Genomic DNA, 15,832 nt, shown 5'->3' on the forward strand with positions numbered 1-15,832 from the left:
GGATTGGAAAAATAAATATTGTCAAAATGTCAATACTACCCAAAGCTATCTACACATTCAATGCAATCCCAATCAAAATTGCACCAGCATTCTTCTCGAAACTAGAACAAGCAATCCTAAAATTCATATGGAACCACAAAAGGCCCCGAATAGCCAAAGGAATTTTGTAGAAGAAGACCAAAGCAGGAGGCATCACAATCCCAGACTTTAGCCTCTACTACAAAGCTGTCATCATCAAGACAGCATGGTATTGGCACAAAAACAGACACATAGACCAATGGAATAGAACAGAAACCCCAGAACTAGACCCACAAACGTATGGCCAACTCATCTTTGACAAAGCAGGAAAGAACATCCAATGGAAAAAAGACAGCCTCTTTAACAAATGGTGCTGGGAGAACTGGACAGCAACATGCAGAAGGTTGAAACTAGACCACTTTCTCACACCATTCACAAAAATAAACTCAAAATGGATAAAGGACCTAAATGTGAGACAGCAAACCATCAAAACCTTAGAGGAGAAAGCAGGAAAAGACCTCTCTGACCTCAGCCGTAGCAATCTCTTACTCGACACATCCCCAAAGGCAAGGGAATTAAAAGCAAAAACGAACTACTGGGACCTCATGAAGATAAAAGGCTTCTGCACAGCAAAGGAAACAACCAACAAAACTAAAAGGCAACCAACGGAATGGGAAAAGATATTCGCAAATGACATATCGGACAAAGGGCTAGTCTCCAAAATCTATAAAGAGCTCACCAAACTCCACACCCGAAAAACAACCCAGTGAAGAAATGGGCAGAAAACATGAATAGACACTTCTCTAAAGAAGACATCCGGATGGCCAACAGGCACATGAAAAGATGTTCAGCGTCGCTCCTTATCAGGGAAATACAAATCAAAACCACACTCAGGTATCACCTCACGCCAGTCAGAGTGGCCAAAATGAACAAATCAGGAGACTATAGATGCTGGAGAGGATGTGGAGAAACGGGAACCCTCTTGCACTGTTGGTGGGAATGCAAATTGGTGCAGCCGCTCTGGAAAGCAGTGTGGAGGTTCCTCAGAAAATTAAAAATGGACCTACCCTATGACCCAGCAATAGCACTGCTAGGAATTTATCCAAGGGATACAGGAGCACTGATGCATAGGGCCACTTGTACCCCAATGTTCATAGCAGCACTCTCAACAATAGCCAAATTATGGAAAGAGCCTAAATGTCCATCAACTGATGAATGGATCAAGAAATGGTGGTTTATATACACAATGGAGTACTACGTGGCAATGAGAAAAAATGAAATATGGCCTTTTGTGGCAACGTGGATGGAACTGGAGCGTGTGATGCTAAGTGAAATAAGCCATACAGAGAAAGACAGATACCATATGGTTTCACTCTTATGTGGATCCTGAGAAACTGAACAGGAACCCATGGGGGAGGGGAAGGAAAAAAAAAAAGAGGTTAGAGTGGGAGAGAGCCAAAGCATAAGAGACTCTTAAAAACTGAGAACAAACTGAGGGTTGATGGGGGGTGGGAGGGAGGAGAGGGTGGGTGATGGGTATTGAGGAGGGCACCTTTTGGGATGAGCACTGGGTGTTGTATGGAAACCAATTTGTCAATAAATTTCATATATTAAAAAAAAAGGATATTATGCTAAATGAAGTAAACCAATGACAAAAAGAAAAAAAAATAAAAAATAAATAAATAAATAAAAATAAAAAAAAATAAAAATAAATTACCTTTTTGAAAGCTATGGTTGTGGAGACAGGAAAGAATTATCTTCTGCTTGATATAGTTTCACTTCATTATTACTTTTTGATCCCTTAGGTTTTCTAAATTAAGAGCACAGGATATAAATCTAACAGTAGAAAAATGCCGACTTTTGTTAATTCCAATATGTTTATATGGTTCTGTCTTCCAACTTAGGTGGTGGAAGAAAATGGCATTCGCAAAATTATCATTGTGCCTCAGACAATTGACTATCACACAACCATGCCTGCTCCTATACAACAAGTACCACACTTCATTACACCATCCTCTCCTATATATCCACAAGGTGCTCAACTTATGCATCCCCCAGCTCAAGGGGAGTTTCCACCACCTTACATCCAAGAGCCTATGCCACAGCAGCTGCCACCACCACCGCTGCCACCACCACCGCTACCACCACCAGCAACACTTATATACCACGAGCAACAAGGTAGTATATAATTTTCTTAAACAGGAAATATTTTGAGTTTGTTAAAATTAACAGCTTTGGGAAAGTTTTGGGAATGATTGCATTTATGCATGTATATTAGATTAATAAAAATAAGTACTGGTTTCTATCTTAGATAAAATGCTGATAAACATAATTTTCTATAAATTTTTTGTACTTTGATATAACACGTGATTTATGATATTTATTTTTACTAATTGGGTCAATATAATCATACCAGAAATTTATAAAAGAATGTTTTGATTATTAATTTCATGCAGTGGGAATATAAAAGACACTGAAGGGTCAACATTACAATCATCTTAGAACCTTAAAATTTGGAAGTGGAGACATTCCCTGGGAAAACACTATCTGTATTTGCTCATGTTTTTTTTTTTTTTTAATTTTTTTTCAACGTTTTTTATTTTATTTTTGGGACAGAGAGAGACAGAGCATGAACAGGGGAGGGGCAGAGAGAGAGGGAGACACAGAATCGGAAACAGGCTCCAGGCTCTGAGCCATCAGCCCAGAGCCCGACGCGGGGCTCAAACTCCCGGACCGCGAGATCGTGACCTGGCTGAAGTCGGACGCTTAACCGACTGCGCCACCCAGGCGCCCCAGCTCATGTTTTTCTTTCTATACATATCAAAACATTATAGAAACACACACACACACATACCTAATATCTGTATTACAGGAAAATAGGGAAAATTTGAAAAGCTAAACATAGCTTATCAGTGTTTTTTTGCTGGTTTGAGTAATATATTAAAAAGACCCTGAGATAGGTAATTATTATAATTATTAAACAGTAGTCCATTGTCTCTTTTAGAAACTTATTCCCATGGAAGAGCAAATTATAACCAGTTTGATGAAAGGGCTGCTAAAATGGAAGAACATATGAAGAAAAATCTGGGAGAATGTAAAGGTGGCGTACACAATAGCTATATGGTTAACAACACCTCTTTGCTTGTGAACAAAACCAATGATTTCTCTAGTATTCCTCCTACTCCAAGCACTTACACTGTGGACTATGCTCCAAGTACCTACACTGTTGACAATACCTTAAGCACCTACACTGTGGAAAATACTACACAAACCTACACTGTTGATAATACATCAAGTGCCTACACTGTAGACAACACTTCAAGCACTTTCACTGTGGACAATGGCCCAAGTATGTACACTGTAAACAATGCTCAGAACATTTACACTGCTGACAATACTCTCAGTACTTACAATGTTGACAACCCTCAAAGCACTAACATTGCTGATAATACTCCTAGCAATTCTTCCACTGACCATGTGCCTAGTACTCCCACTACAGACAGTGCTCTTCCTTCCACAATTGATAGTGTTCCAAACCCTTCCAGCACTAATTATGTCCCCACGCCTTCCACTTCTTTTTTTTTTAATTTTTTTTTTTATGAAATTTATTGACAAATTGGTTTCCATACAACACCCAGTGCTCATCCCAAAAGGTGCCCTCCTCAATACCCATCACCCACCCTCTCCTCCCTCCCACCCCCCATCAACCCTCAGTTTGTTCTCAGTTTTTAACAGTCTCTTATGCTTTGGCTCTCTCCCATTCTAACCTCTTTTTTTTTTTTCCTTCCCCTTCCCCATGGGTTCCTGTTCAGTTTCTCAGGATCCACATAAGAGTGAAACCATATGGTATCTGTCTTTCTCTGTATGGCTTATTTCACTTAGCATCACACTCTCCAGTTCCATCCACGTTGCTACAAAAGGCCATATTTCATTTTTTCTCATTGCCACGTAATATTCCATTGTGTATATAAACCACCATTTCTTGATCCATTCATCAGTTGATGGACATTTAGGCTCTTTCCATAATTTGGCTATTGTTGAGAGTGCTGCTATGAACACTGGGGTACAAGTGGCCCTATGCATCCGTGCTCCTGTATCCCTTGGATAAATTCCTAGCAGTGCTATTGCTGGGTCATAGGGTAGGTCCATTTTTAATTTTCTGAGGAACCTCCACACTGCTTTCCAGAGCGGCTGCACCAATTTGCATTCCCACCAACAGTGCAAGAGGGTTCCCGTTTCTCCACATCCTCTCCAGCATCTATAGTCTCCTGATTTGTTCATTTTGGCCACTCTGACTGGCCCACGCCTTCCACTTCTGACAGCACTCCCAAACCATCACCTATTGACAGCACTCCAAGCCCTTCCATTTCTGGCCATGCTTCTAACACTCCCATCTCTGAAAGTGCTCCCAGCACTCCCATCTCTAAAAGTGTTCCCAGCACTCCCATCTCTGAAAGTGCTCCCAGCACTTTGGCCATTGACAGTGATCTCACTGCTTCCAGTGCTGCCAGCAATTCCAACACTGTCAGTGCTCATGTTGAGACTAGCCATGGAAAGAAATGGAGTGCTACAAGAAGTAGAGACATCAAGCAGAAACCAGGTGGAAAACAAAACAAAGCATCATCAAATGCTACAGAAAAAGGCAAGGTCAAGAGTTTGGTTTTGTTGCCAATGAATAAACATCCTAATGTTTAGGAATCTCAACACATCTTAAATATTTAGGTGCCATTCTCTATTTTCATTTCCTCTTGTCTTCTTTGTATCCCTAAATCTAAATTCTTAATGAAACCACAGTTGAGATTCCTTTTTAAATCATGGAGAAATGACTATCCTCATGCAAAATGTGTCATGTATCTTATATGCACACCACATAATTTTTTTCTAGTTTCCTTCCAGTGAAACATTGCAGATTATTTTATAGTTGTAATTCACATTATTTCATTTAAATTGGAAACTCTGTCTTTTGTTGGAGTTTGTTTAATAATATACACTTGAAATAACCCAGAAAACCACGAGAGGATTAGCAGAACGGAGTCGCTGGAGCCAAGCGCAGACGAGAGGCCCACGGAAGAGGGTAGGAAGGGCGGCGAGGCGGTGCGCGCTCCACGGACTGGCAAGAGGGAGCCGGGGCAGAGGGGCGGCTCACCGGCCAAGCAGAGCCCCTGAGTCTGGCTTGCAAAAGCGGAGGGTCCTGACGGACTGTGTTCTGACAGCAAGCGCGACTTAGCGTCTGGGAGGTCATAAGTTAACAGCTCTGCTCGGAAAGTGGGAAGGCTGGAGGACAAAGGGAGGGAGAGCTGCTGAGCCCCCGGACGACAGAGCTCAGTTTGGTGGGGAACAAAGGCGCTCGCCAGCGCCATCTCCCCCGCCCATCCCCCAACCCAAATCCCAAAGAGAACCAGTTCCTGCCAGGGAACTTGCTCCCTCCACGCAAACACCCAACTCTGCGCTTCTGCGGAGCCAAACCTCTGGCAGCGGATCTGACTCCCTCCCGCTGCCACAGGGCCCCTCCTGAAGTGGATCACCTAAGGAGAAGCGAGCTAAGCCTGCCCCTCCTGCCCCCATGCACCTTGCCTACCCACCCCAGCTAATAGGCCAGATCCCCAGCATCACAAGCCTGGCAGTGTGCAAGTAGCCCAGACGGGCCACACCACCCCATAGTGAATCCCGCCCCTAGGAGAGGGGAAGAGAAGGCACACACCAGTCTGACTGTGGCCCCAGCGGTGGGCTGGGGGCAGACATCAGGTCTGACTGCGGCTCCGCCCACCAACTACAGTTATACACCACAGCACAGGAGAAGTGCCCTGCAGGTCCTCACCACGCCAGGGACTATCCAAAATGACCAAGCGGAAGAATTCCCCTTAGAAGAATCCCCAGGAAATAACAACAGCTAATGAGCTGATCAAAAAGGATGTAAATAATATAACAGAAAGTGAATTTAGAATAATAGTCATAAAATTAATTGCTGGGCTTGAAAACAGTATAGAGGACAGCAGAGAATCTCTTGCTACAGAGATCAAGGGACTAAGGAACAGGCACGAGGAGCTGAAAAATGCTTTAAACGAAATGCAAAACAAAATGGAGACCACGACGGCTCGGATTGAAGAGGGAGAGGAGAGAATAGGTGAACTGGAAGATAAAGTTATGGAAAAAGAGGAAGCTGAGAAAAAGAGAGATAAAAAAATCCAGGAGTATGAGGGGAAAATTAGAGAACTAAGTGATACACTAAAAAGAAATAATATATTGGGGCGCCTGGGTGGCGCAGTCGGTTAAGCGTCCGACTTCAGCCAGGTCACGATCTCGCGGTCCGGGAGTTCGAGCCCTGCGTCGGGCTCTGGGCTGATGGCTCAGAGCCTGGAGCCTGTTTCCGATTCTGTGTCTCCCTCTCTCTCTGCCCCTCCCCCGTTCATGCTCTGTCTCTCTCTGTCCCAAAAATAAATAAACGTTGAAAAAAAAAAAAAAAGAAAAAAAAAAGAAATAATATATGCATAATTGGTATCCCAGAGGACGAAGAGAGAGGGAAAGGTGCTGAAGGGGTACTTGAAGAAATCATAGCTGAGAACTACCTGAACTGGGGGAGGAAAAAGGCATTGAAATCCAAGAGGCACAGAGAACTCCCTTCAGACGTAACTTGAATCGATCTTCTGCATGACATATCATAGTGAAACTGGCAAAATACAAGGATAAAGAGAAAATTCTGAAGGCAGCAAGGGGTAAACGTGCCCTCACATATAAAGGGAGACCTATAAGACTCGTGACTGATCTCTCTTTTGAAACTTGGAGGGCCAGAAAGAAGTGGCACGAGATTTTCAGGGTGCTAGACAGAAAAAATATGCAGCCGAGAATCCTTTATCCAGCAAGTCTGTCATTTAGAATAGAAGGAGAGATAAAGGTCTTCCCAAACAAACAAAAACTGAAGGAATTTGTCACCACTAAACCAGCCCTACAAGAGATCCTAAGGGGGACCCTGTGAGACAAAGTACCAGGGACATCACTATAAGCATAAAACATACAGACATCACAATGACTCTAAACCCGTATCTTTCTATAATAACACTGAATGTAAATGGATTAAATGTGCCAACCAAAAGACATAGGGTATCAGAATGGATAAAAAAACAGGACCCATCTATTTGCTGTCTACAAGAGACTCATTTTAGACCTGAGGACACCTTTAGATTGAGAGTGAGGGGATGGAGAACTATTTATCATGCTACTGGAAGCCAAACGAAAGCTGGAGTAGCCATACTTATATCAGACAAACTAGACTTTAAATTAAAGGCTGTAACAAGACATGAAGAAGGGCATTATATAATAGTTACAGGGTCTATCCACCAGGAAGAGCTAACAATTATAAATGTCTATGCGCCGAATACCGGAGCCCCCGAATATATAAAACAATTACTCATAAACATAAGCAACCTTATCGATAAGAATGTGGTCATTGCAGGGGACTTTAACACCCCACTTACAGAAATGGCTAGATCATCTGGACACACGGTCAATAAAGAAACAAGGACCCTGAATGAGACATTGGATCAGATGGACTTGACAGATATATTTAGAACTCTGCATCCCAAAACAACAGGATATACTTTCTTCTCGAGAGCACATGGGACATTCTCCAAGATAGATCATATACTGGGTCACACAACAGCCCTTCATAAGTTTACAAGAATTGAAATTATACCATGCATACTTTCAGACCACAATGCTATGAAGCTTGAAATCAACCACAGGAAAAAGTCTGGAAAACCTCCAAAAGCATGGAGCTTAAAGAACACCCTATTAACGAATGAGTGGGTCAACCAGGCAATTAGAGAAGAAATTAAAAAATATATGGAAACAAACGAAAATGAAAATACAACAATCCAAACGCTTTGGGACGCAGCGAAGGCAGTCCTGAGAGGAAAATACATTGCAATCCAGGCCTATCTCAAGAAACAAGAAAAATCCCAAATACAAAATCTAACAGCACACCTAAAGGAACTAGAAGCAGAACAGCAAAGGCAGCCTAAACCCAGCAGCAGAAGAGAAATAATAAAGATCAGAGCAGAAATAAACAATATAGAATCTAAAAAAACTGTAGAGCAGATCAACGAAACCAAGAGTTGGTTTTTTGAAAAAGTAAACAAAATTGAAAAACCTCTAGCCAGGCTTCTCAAAAAGAAAAGGGAGATGACCCAAATAGATAAAATCATGAATGAAAATGGAATTATTACAACCAATCCCTCAGAGATACAAACAATTATCAGGGAATACTATGAAAAATTATATGCCAACAAATTGGACAACCTGGAAGAAATGGACAAATTCCTGAACACCCACACTCTTCCAAAACTCAATCAGGAGGAAATAGAAAGCCTGAACAGACCCATAACCAGCGAAGAAATTGAATCGGTTATCAAAAATCTCCCAACAAATAAGAGTCCAGGACCAGATGACTTCCCAGGGGAGTTCTACCAGACGTTTAAAGGAGAGATAATACCTATCCTTCTCAAGCTATTCCAAGAAATAGAAAGGGAAGGAAAACTTCCAGACTCATTCTATGAAGCCAGTATTACTTTGATTCCTAAACCAGACAGAGACCCAGTCAAAAAAGAGAACTACAGGCCAATATCCCTGATGAATATGGATGCAAAAATTCTCAATAAGATACTAGCAAATCGAATTCAACGGCATATAAAAAGAATTATTCACCATGATCAAGTGGGATTCATTCCTGGGATGCAGGGCTGGTTCCACATTCGCAAATCAATCAACGTGATACATCACATTAACAAAAAAAAAGAGAAGAACCACATGATCCTGTCAATCGATGCAGAAAAGGCCTTTGACAAAATCCAGCACCCTTTCTTAATAAAAACCCTTGAGAAAGTCGGGATAGAAGGAACATACTTAAAGATCATAAAAGCCATTTATGAAAAGCCCACAGCTAACATCATCCTCAACGGGGGAAAACTGAGAGCTTTTTCCCTGAGACCAGGAACACGACAGAGATGTCCACTCTCACCGCTGTTGTTTAACATAGTGCTGGAAGTTCTAGCATCAGCAATCAGACAACAAAAGGAAATCAAAGGCATCCAAATTGGCAAAGATGAAATCAAGCTTTCGCTTTTTGCAGATGACATGATATTATACATGGAAAATCCGATAGACTCCACCAAAAGTCTGCTAGAACTGATACAGGAATTCAGCAAAGTTGCAGGATACAAAATCAATGTACAGAAATCAGTTGCATTCTTATACACTAACAATGAAGCAACAGAAAGACAAATAAAAAAACTGATCCCATTCACAATTGCACCATGAAGCATAAAATACCTAGGAATAAATCTAACCAAAGATGTAAAGGATCTGTATGCTGAAAACTATAGAAAGCTTATGAAGGTAATTGAAGAAGATTTAAAGAAATGGAAAGGCATTCCCTGCTCATGGATTGGAAGAATAAATATTGTCAAAATGTCAATACTACCCAAAGCTATCTACACATTCAATGCAATCCCAATCAAAATTGCACCAGCATTCTTCTCGAAACTAGAACAAGCCATCCTAAAATTCATATGGAACCACAAAAGGCCCCGAATAGCCAAAGGAATTTTGAAGAAGAAGACCAAAGCAGGAGGCATCACAATCCCAGACTTTAGCCTCTACTACAAAGCTGTCATCATCAAGACAGCATGGTATTGGCACCAAAACAGACACATAGACCAATGGAATAGAATAGAAACCCCAGAACTAGACCCACAAACGTATGGCCAACTCATCTTTGACAAAGCAGGAAAGAACATCCAATGGAAAAAAGACAGTCTCTTTAACAAATGGTGCTGGGAGAACTGGACAGCAACATGCAGAAGGTTGAAACTAGACCACTTTCTCACACCATTCACAAAAATAAACTCAAAATGGATAAAGGACCTGAATGTGAGACAGCAAACCATCAAAACCTTAGAGGAGAAAGCAGGAAAAGACCTCTCTGACCTCAGCCGTAGCAATCTCTTACTCGACACATCCCCAAAGGCAAGGGAATTAAAAGCAAAAACGAACTACTGGGACCTCATGAAGATAAAAGGCTTCTGCACAGCAGAGGAAACAACCAACAAAACTAAAAGGCAACCAACGGAATGGGAAAAGATATTTGCAAATGACATATCGGACAAAGGGCTAGTCTCCAAAATCTATAAAGAGCTCGCCAAACTCCACACCCGGAAAACAAATAACCCAGTGAAGAAATGGGCAGAAAACATGAATAGACACTTCTCTAAAGAAGACATCCGGATGGCCAACAGGCACATGAAAAGATGTTCAGCGTCGCTCCTTATCAGGGAAATACAAATCAAAACCACACTCAGGTATCACCTCGCGCCAGTCAGAGTGGCCAAAATGAACAAATCAGGAGACTATAGATGCTGGAGAGGATGTGGAGAAACGGGAACCCTCTTGCACTGTTGGTGGGAATGCAAACTGGTGCAGCCGCTCTGGAAAGCAGTGTGGAGGTTCCTCAGAAAATTAAAAATAGACCTACCCTATGACCCAGCAATAGCACTGCTAGGAATTTATCCAAGGGATACAGGAGTACTGATGCATAGGGCCACTTGTACCCCAATGTTCATAGCAGCACTCTCAACAATAGCCAAATTATGGAAAGAGCCTAAATGTCCATCAACTGATGAATGGATAAAGAAATGGTGGTTTATATACACAATGGAGTACTACGTGGCAATGAGAAAAAATGAAATATGGCCTTTTGTAGCAACGTGGATGGAACTGGAGCGTGTGATGCTAAGTGAAATAAGCCATACAGAGAAAGACAGATACCATATGGTTTCACTCATATGTGGATCCTGAGAAACTGAACAGGAACCCATGGCGGAGGGGAAGGAAAAAAAAGAAAAAAAAGAGGTTAGAGTGGGAGAGAGCCAAAGCATAAGAGACTGTTAAAAACTGAGAACAAACTGAGGGTTGATGGGGGGTGGGAGGGAGGAGAGGGTGGGTGATGGGTATTGAGGAGGGCACCTTGTGGGATGAGCACTGGGTGTTGTATGGAAACCAATTTGACAATAAATTTCATATATAAAAAAATAAATAATAAAAAATTAAAAAAAATTAAAAACATAAAAAAATATATATACACTTTACACTGCTCTCTTCTTTTAAAACTTTAATGTAAATTGCTACTAGGTGTTTAGTAGTTCCCCTGGTGATGATGTATTTGTAGTTGGATGATAGATATCTAACTTCTTTCTCTTGTTTTTGCCAATGTAATATTTTATTTTGGGGTTTTTTCTTTTAGAATGCATAACAGAAGGTGGAAAGTCATGCTGTTTCAGCATTGAGAAACCTATAGTAAGTAACTAAACTGAAAATTTAAGCATTCCTTTTAATTTACCTTTTCACTCTAAAATGTGCAAGTTCACTGATATTTTTCTCTAGTAAAGTGTTAATTTGAAGCCTTGACCTCGTTAAAATTTCATAATCTCCTTTAGCTATACATAAAGATTCAGAATGGCCTTATTAAAGATAATATTAATGGCATTGTTTAATCACAGTATTTAAGCACCTAATATGAGGAGAACAATATTCTTAGCATCAAAAAGATGTAAGGAAAGATTATATCATAAGTTACAGGTTATATTTTTTAAATGTCCCACTTGAATTTTTGTTATTTATTTTAGGTTTCTGATATTCAAACAAGATCTGCTGTTATTTCATGGAAACTACATGGTTCTAAGAAGTGTAATCACACCAAATCTCCTGTGACATTTGAACTGGCAATATCTAACAGTGGTAAAAATGGAAACTATAAAAATCTATATATGTAAGTCTCTTTCTTTTTAATCATCTCTCATTTCTCATAATTAAATTCAAATAGTCTATGTAAATGTATAGACCTCAGTTTATACCTAGACTGAGTTCTAAAGATTTTATCTGAAAATTTTCCCAAGCTTTAAAAGCAATTTTCTACTAAAATAGTTTTACACGTGGTGGGAGGTTGCCAGGTCAAAATCCATGAAATTCAATGAATTGTAAGCATGTTAGTGCTGAGAAGGACCTTAAATATCAACTGGTCAATTCTCTTCAGTTTACAACTTTCCTATTTAACAAGTTTATAGTCCAGGAAGAAAATGTTCCCTCCAATTCTCCCTTCTGTTTTTTCACTTAGGTCATTTTAGGAAAAAAAAAGTCACTTTATGGTTGGCCTTTGGCGACACAAATGAGGTATTTGCACTGCAATGGGATTTATGACTTAGGCTTTTTTCAAATATTCATTACAGAAGCTAGTTATAAGGTGGAGCTATGACAGTAGCAGTATGAGCTTAGGAATGTGCCTAGAAGATAGAACCAGGACTAGGGAGGATAGAGTGGAGGACACAGCAAAATTATACCCAACCACTCTTAACAGCTTCTCAACTGAATCAGGACATGCAGTCTGAAAAAGAACAAACTGAGAGACACAGTAGAAAGGAAATCACAAGTGAGGAAGAAGGAGAAATTATCTCGCCCACCAAACAATTATGCAAGATATGTCAGAGATCTGGAGCTGTCTGTACAGCACTTTAAAAATCATAACACATCTTAAACTTAATTTGCTAAAATTTGTCATCTTTACACAGAGACTCAAAGTGAAAATTTAAGTGTAATTAGTTATAATGAAAAGTTTTACTTCCTTTATAATTAGCAGGTGGAAATTTTAAATTTAAGAACTATAATACACAGTCTTCTACATTGGGTAGAGGGATGGGAAGATGTAAAATGTGATTAAAAGCTATTTATGAAATTAAGTTTTGCATAAGGTTACATGGTGGTCTTTTTCGGTGTTATGTATTTCATAAAAGTCTGTTTTTTATAAAAATACTCTAATCGCCCTACAACCTTGAGTGGCCTTTGCTTAGAAGTATAAGTCTTTGCTTAAAAATAATAATCTTTTAGCACTTTTTGGAGGCTACTTCTGGGGTTAGAGCCTGAAGGAACTCTTTGAGTTGGTAGAGTACACCTACGTACTTATGACTGTTTCAGAAAGACATGGGTGTGAAAGCACAGCCACTTTATCCACTATAGCAAACAGATGCCCTCCCCAGAAAGATTTCCCTGTGTAACTGAATGAATAAATTGCACAATGCACAGTGTCCTTGAGGCTTTTCATATCAGCACTATTTAAAATAAGCTAATTAAAGATAAATCCGTATTATTACAGTGTGAAGAAGTTGTAGTGGTAAAATTATAAAATTTCATTTCTTAAAGCCATATTAATTTAGCATGCAAATGAAAAATTTGAAGTATTAGTATCACTTTTTTGCATTCATATAAAATGGGCTAAATTTATCTAAACTTCAAGAAAAATTGTGCTTCTTTGTTTATCACTTGAATATATAAGATTACGACTTAATCAGCTATTAAATATGTGTGAGATCATTTATAAACAAAGATTATGTTCACAGTGGTGATGGAGTTACATTTACTCTACTTGATCTACAACCATCCATGGCCTATTTTGTAAGGTAAGAACTCCATCCTACACAATCTCCACCCACCCTGTAGCCAGGAAGACTCCCCAGTCTGTATCAATTTACTACTTATGATTTCTGCAGTCAGGCTTGCTACTGCCAGGAGCATGGCCTTTCCTTCAAGCTTCAGAACAGCCCCCCAAAAATCCAACATTAGTTTACTTTTTGTCACTTAGAACTGGTGAGAGGGCGATTTGGGAACCATTATCTGTAACAATCCAAGTTTGCTCTATTCGAAAATGTTTTATCTCCTAAGGTATATATGGAAACTGAAGTACCCAATTTAGTACATGTTAGGATAAATATCTGAAAGCTTACAACAACTATCATTACATTTTTAGAATCACAACCATAAGAGGCTCAGCACACAGAACTGTGTCTGAACTGGTTAGCTTCACAACTCCAGGTTGTGAACCAGACCCTCCACCTGCACCCAAACTAATTAACCGATCCAAGAGCAGCCTGAATTTACAGTGGAAAGTAAGTATTCTACCGCCAAAGTCTCCTCCACTTTTTATTTAAAAACATTCTTTCTACTTTGTCCTGAATTTTAAATATGAAATTATGCATGCCCCACCTGATCTATTTCCCTAGCACTTTCCCTTTTCCATAATCATCTTTCTCTCCAATCTATATCAAGCATCAAGTAAATTGAGAAATGTCAACCGGAATTTCAATTAGTAAAAGTTGAAGTGTCAATTTCTACAACTAAATTTATTTATAAGTACTGCATGCTAACCAATTGCGCCAATGGAGCTCCACTACAACCTAAACTTACTTATAATTGTAGTTACCAATAAATCTACCTCTTAACTTATTTAAATACTAACTTCCTTTGTCACATAAAACTTGGAAAACACAAGACCTAGAATTTGAGCATGCCTTATAGACTGTAAAAAAAAGTGCATTTTAACTTTAAAATCAGGATTGTTTTAAAAACAAAATGTAAGCAAGTTTAATTTTACAGTAATTTCAGTCGCTTAATTATATAGTGTGTGTATGTGTATATATATATATATATATATATATATCTACTGTGTAAAAACATCCCATCATAATTTTATCTTTTTGATATATTTAGGGTTCCAATGATAATGGTTCCAAAATAAATGGCTTCCTTTTGGAATGGGATGAGGTAAACTGTTTTATTTTGGAAAAGCACTTCTTTATAAATGGTTATTAATGTTATGGTAAATTTTTATATTTGCAACATTTTATAATATTCTAATATTTTGTGTCTATGATTAAGGGCAAAGGTGAAGACTTCAAAAGTTGCTATATGGGTAGCATGAAACAGTACAAAATCCTTAAACTAAATGCTTCTACAAAATATTCATTCAGAATAGCTGCCAAAAATAACTTTGGCTTGAGGTACGTTGAATTATTGCAATATTTAAAAGTCTGCACTTCAATAAGAACCTGAAAATAATTTTTCCACATTAATTTATTTTTCAGTGATTTCAGTGAAATAGCAGTTTTCCATACATCAGGAACTATGCCTCCAACACCTTTACCTCCTAAGCTAAAAGAAGCAGGAATCTGTTATTTGTCACTAGAATGGTGTGCTCCAACTAACACAAACCCAAATGACAGTCTTACTTATGTACTAGAAATGGAGGAAGAAGGATCTGTAAGTTTTCTTTCCACATGTTTTAATCTTCAACTTCGGTTTTAGGTACAATTTATATGCATTTTATACTAAAAAACCTTAGATTTAAGCTAATTTATTTTTTTAAGTCTTTATTTAAACTCCAGTTAGTTAACATACAGTGAAATATTAGTTTCAGGTATACAATTTAGTGACTCAACACTTACATACAACTCCCAGTACTCATCACAATAAGTGCATTCCTTAATCCTTATCACCTATTTAAACCATCCTCCTACCCACCTCTCCTCTGGCAATCATCAGTTTGTTCTTTGTAATTAAGAGTCTGTTTCTTGCTTTGTCTCTCTCTGTCTCTTATTTTTTCCCTTGGTTTGTTTTGTTTCTTAATATCACATATGAGTGAATCATATGGTATTTGTCTTTCTCTGAGTTATTTTGCTTAGCACTATACTCTGTAGTTCCATCCATGTCTACTAACAATCAGTTTATTCTCTATAGTTAAGAGTTTGTTTCTTGGTTTTCCTCTCCTTTTTTCTCCTATGACTAAGTTAATTTCTACTCAATCAAACTGTATGATTCCTGAGTCTCTGTGTTCTGGATGGGACCAATGCAGAGCCAAGGTTAGGCAAACCAGCGCAGGGAGATTTTCCCTGAAAATTAGCTAAAAGCAGCAGCACCCATAACAACACAGTAGATACTC

The 15,832-nt window shown here is 39.1% G+C and overlaps 1 protein-coding gene across 1 annotated transcript in view; it reads left to right on the plus strand.

The window, feature by feature from the left end:
* LOC122477083 (fibronectin type III domain containing protein 3C1-like) overlaps positions 1-15,832 on the plus strand; it is a 35,720-nt gene that overhangs the window by 11,570 nt on the left and 8,318 nt on the right. Inside the window, exons 4-12 of the mRNA XM_043569987.1 lie at positions 1,923-2,196; positions 3,023-3,581; positions 4,341-4,660; positions 11,312-11,364; positions 11,694-11,805; positions 13,837-14,003; positions 14,605-14,658; positions 14,773-14,894; positions 14,979-15,153. Of these exons, the coding sequence (XP_043425922.1) occupies positions 1,923-2,196; positions 3,023-3,581; positions 4,341-4,660; positions 11,312-11,364; positions 11,694-11,805; positions 13,837-14,003; positions 14,605-14,658; positions 14,773-14,894; positions 14,979-15,153 (1,836 nt within the window). The remainder of the gene's footprint in view (positions 1-1,922; positions 2,197-3,022; positions 3,582-4,340; positions 4,661-11,311; positions 11,365-11,693; positions 11,806-13,836; positions 14,004-14,604; positions 14,659-14,772; positions 14,895-14,978; positions 15,154-15,832) is intronic.

This window comes from Prionailurus bengalensis, chromosome X (genome assembly GCF_016509475.1).
Source record: "Prionailurus bengalensis isolate Pbe53 chromosome X, Fcat_Pben_1.1_paternal_pri, whole genome shotgun sequence".
NCBI classification, from domain to species: domain Eukaryota; kingdom Metazoa; phylum Chordata; class Mammalia; order Carnivora; family Felidae; genus Prionailurus; species Prionailurus bengalensis.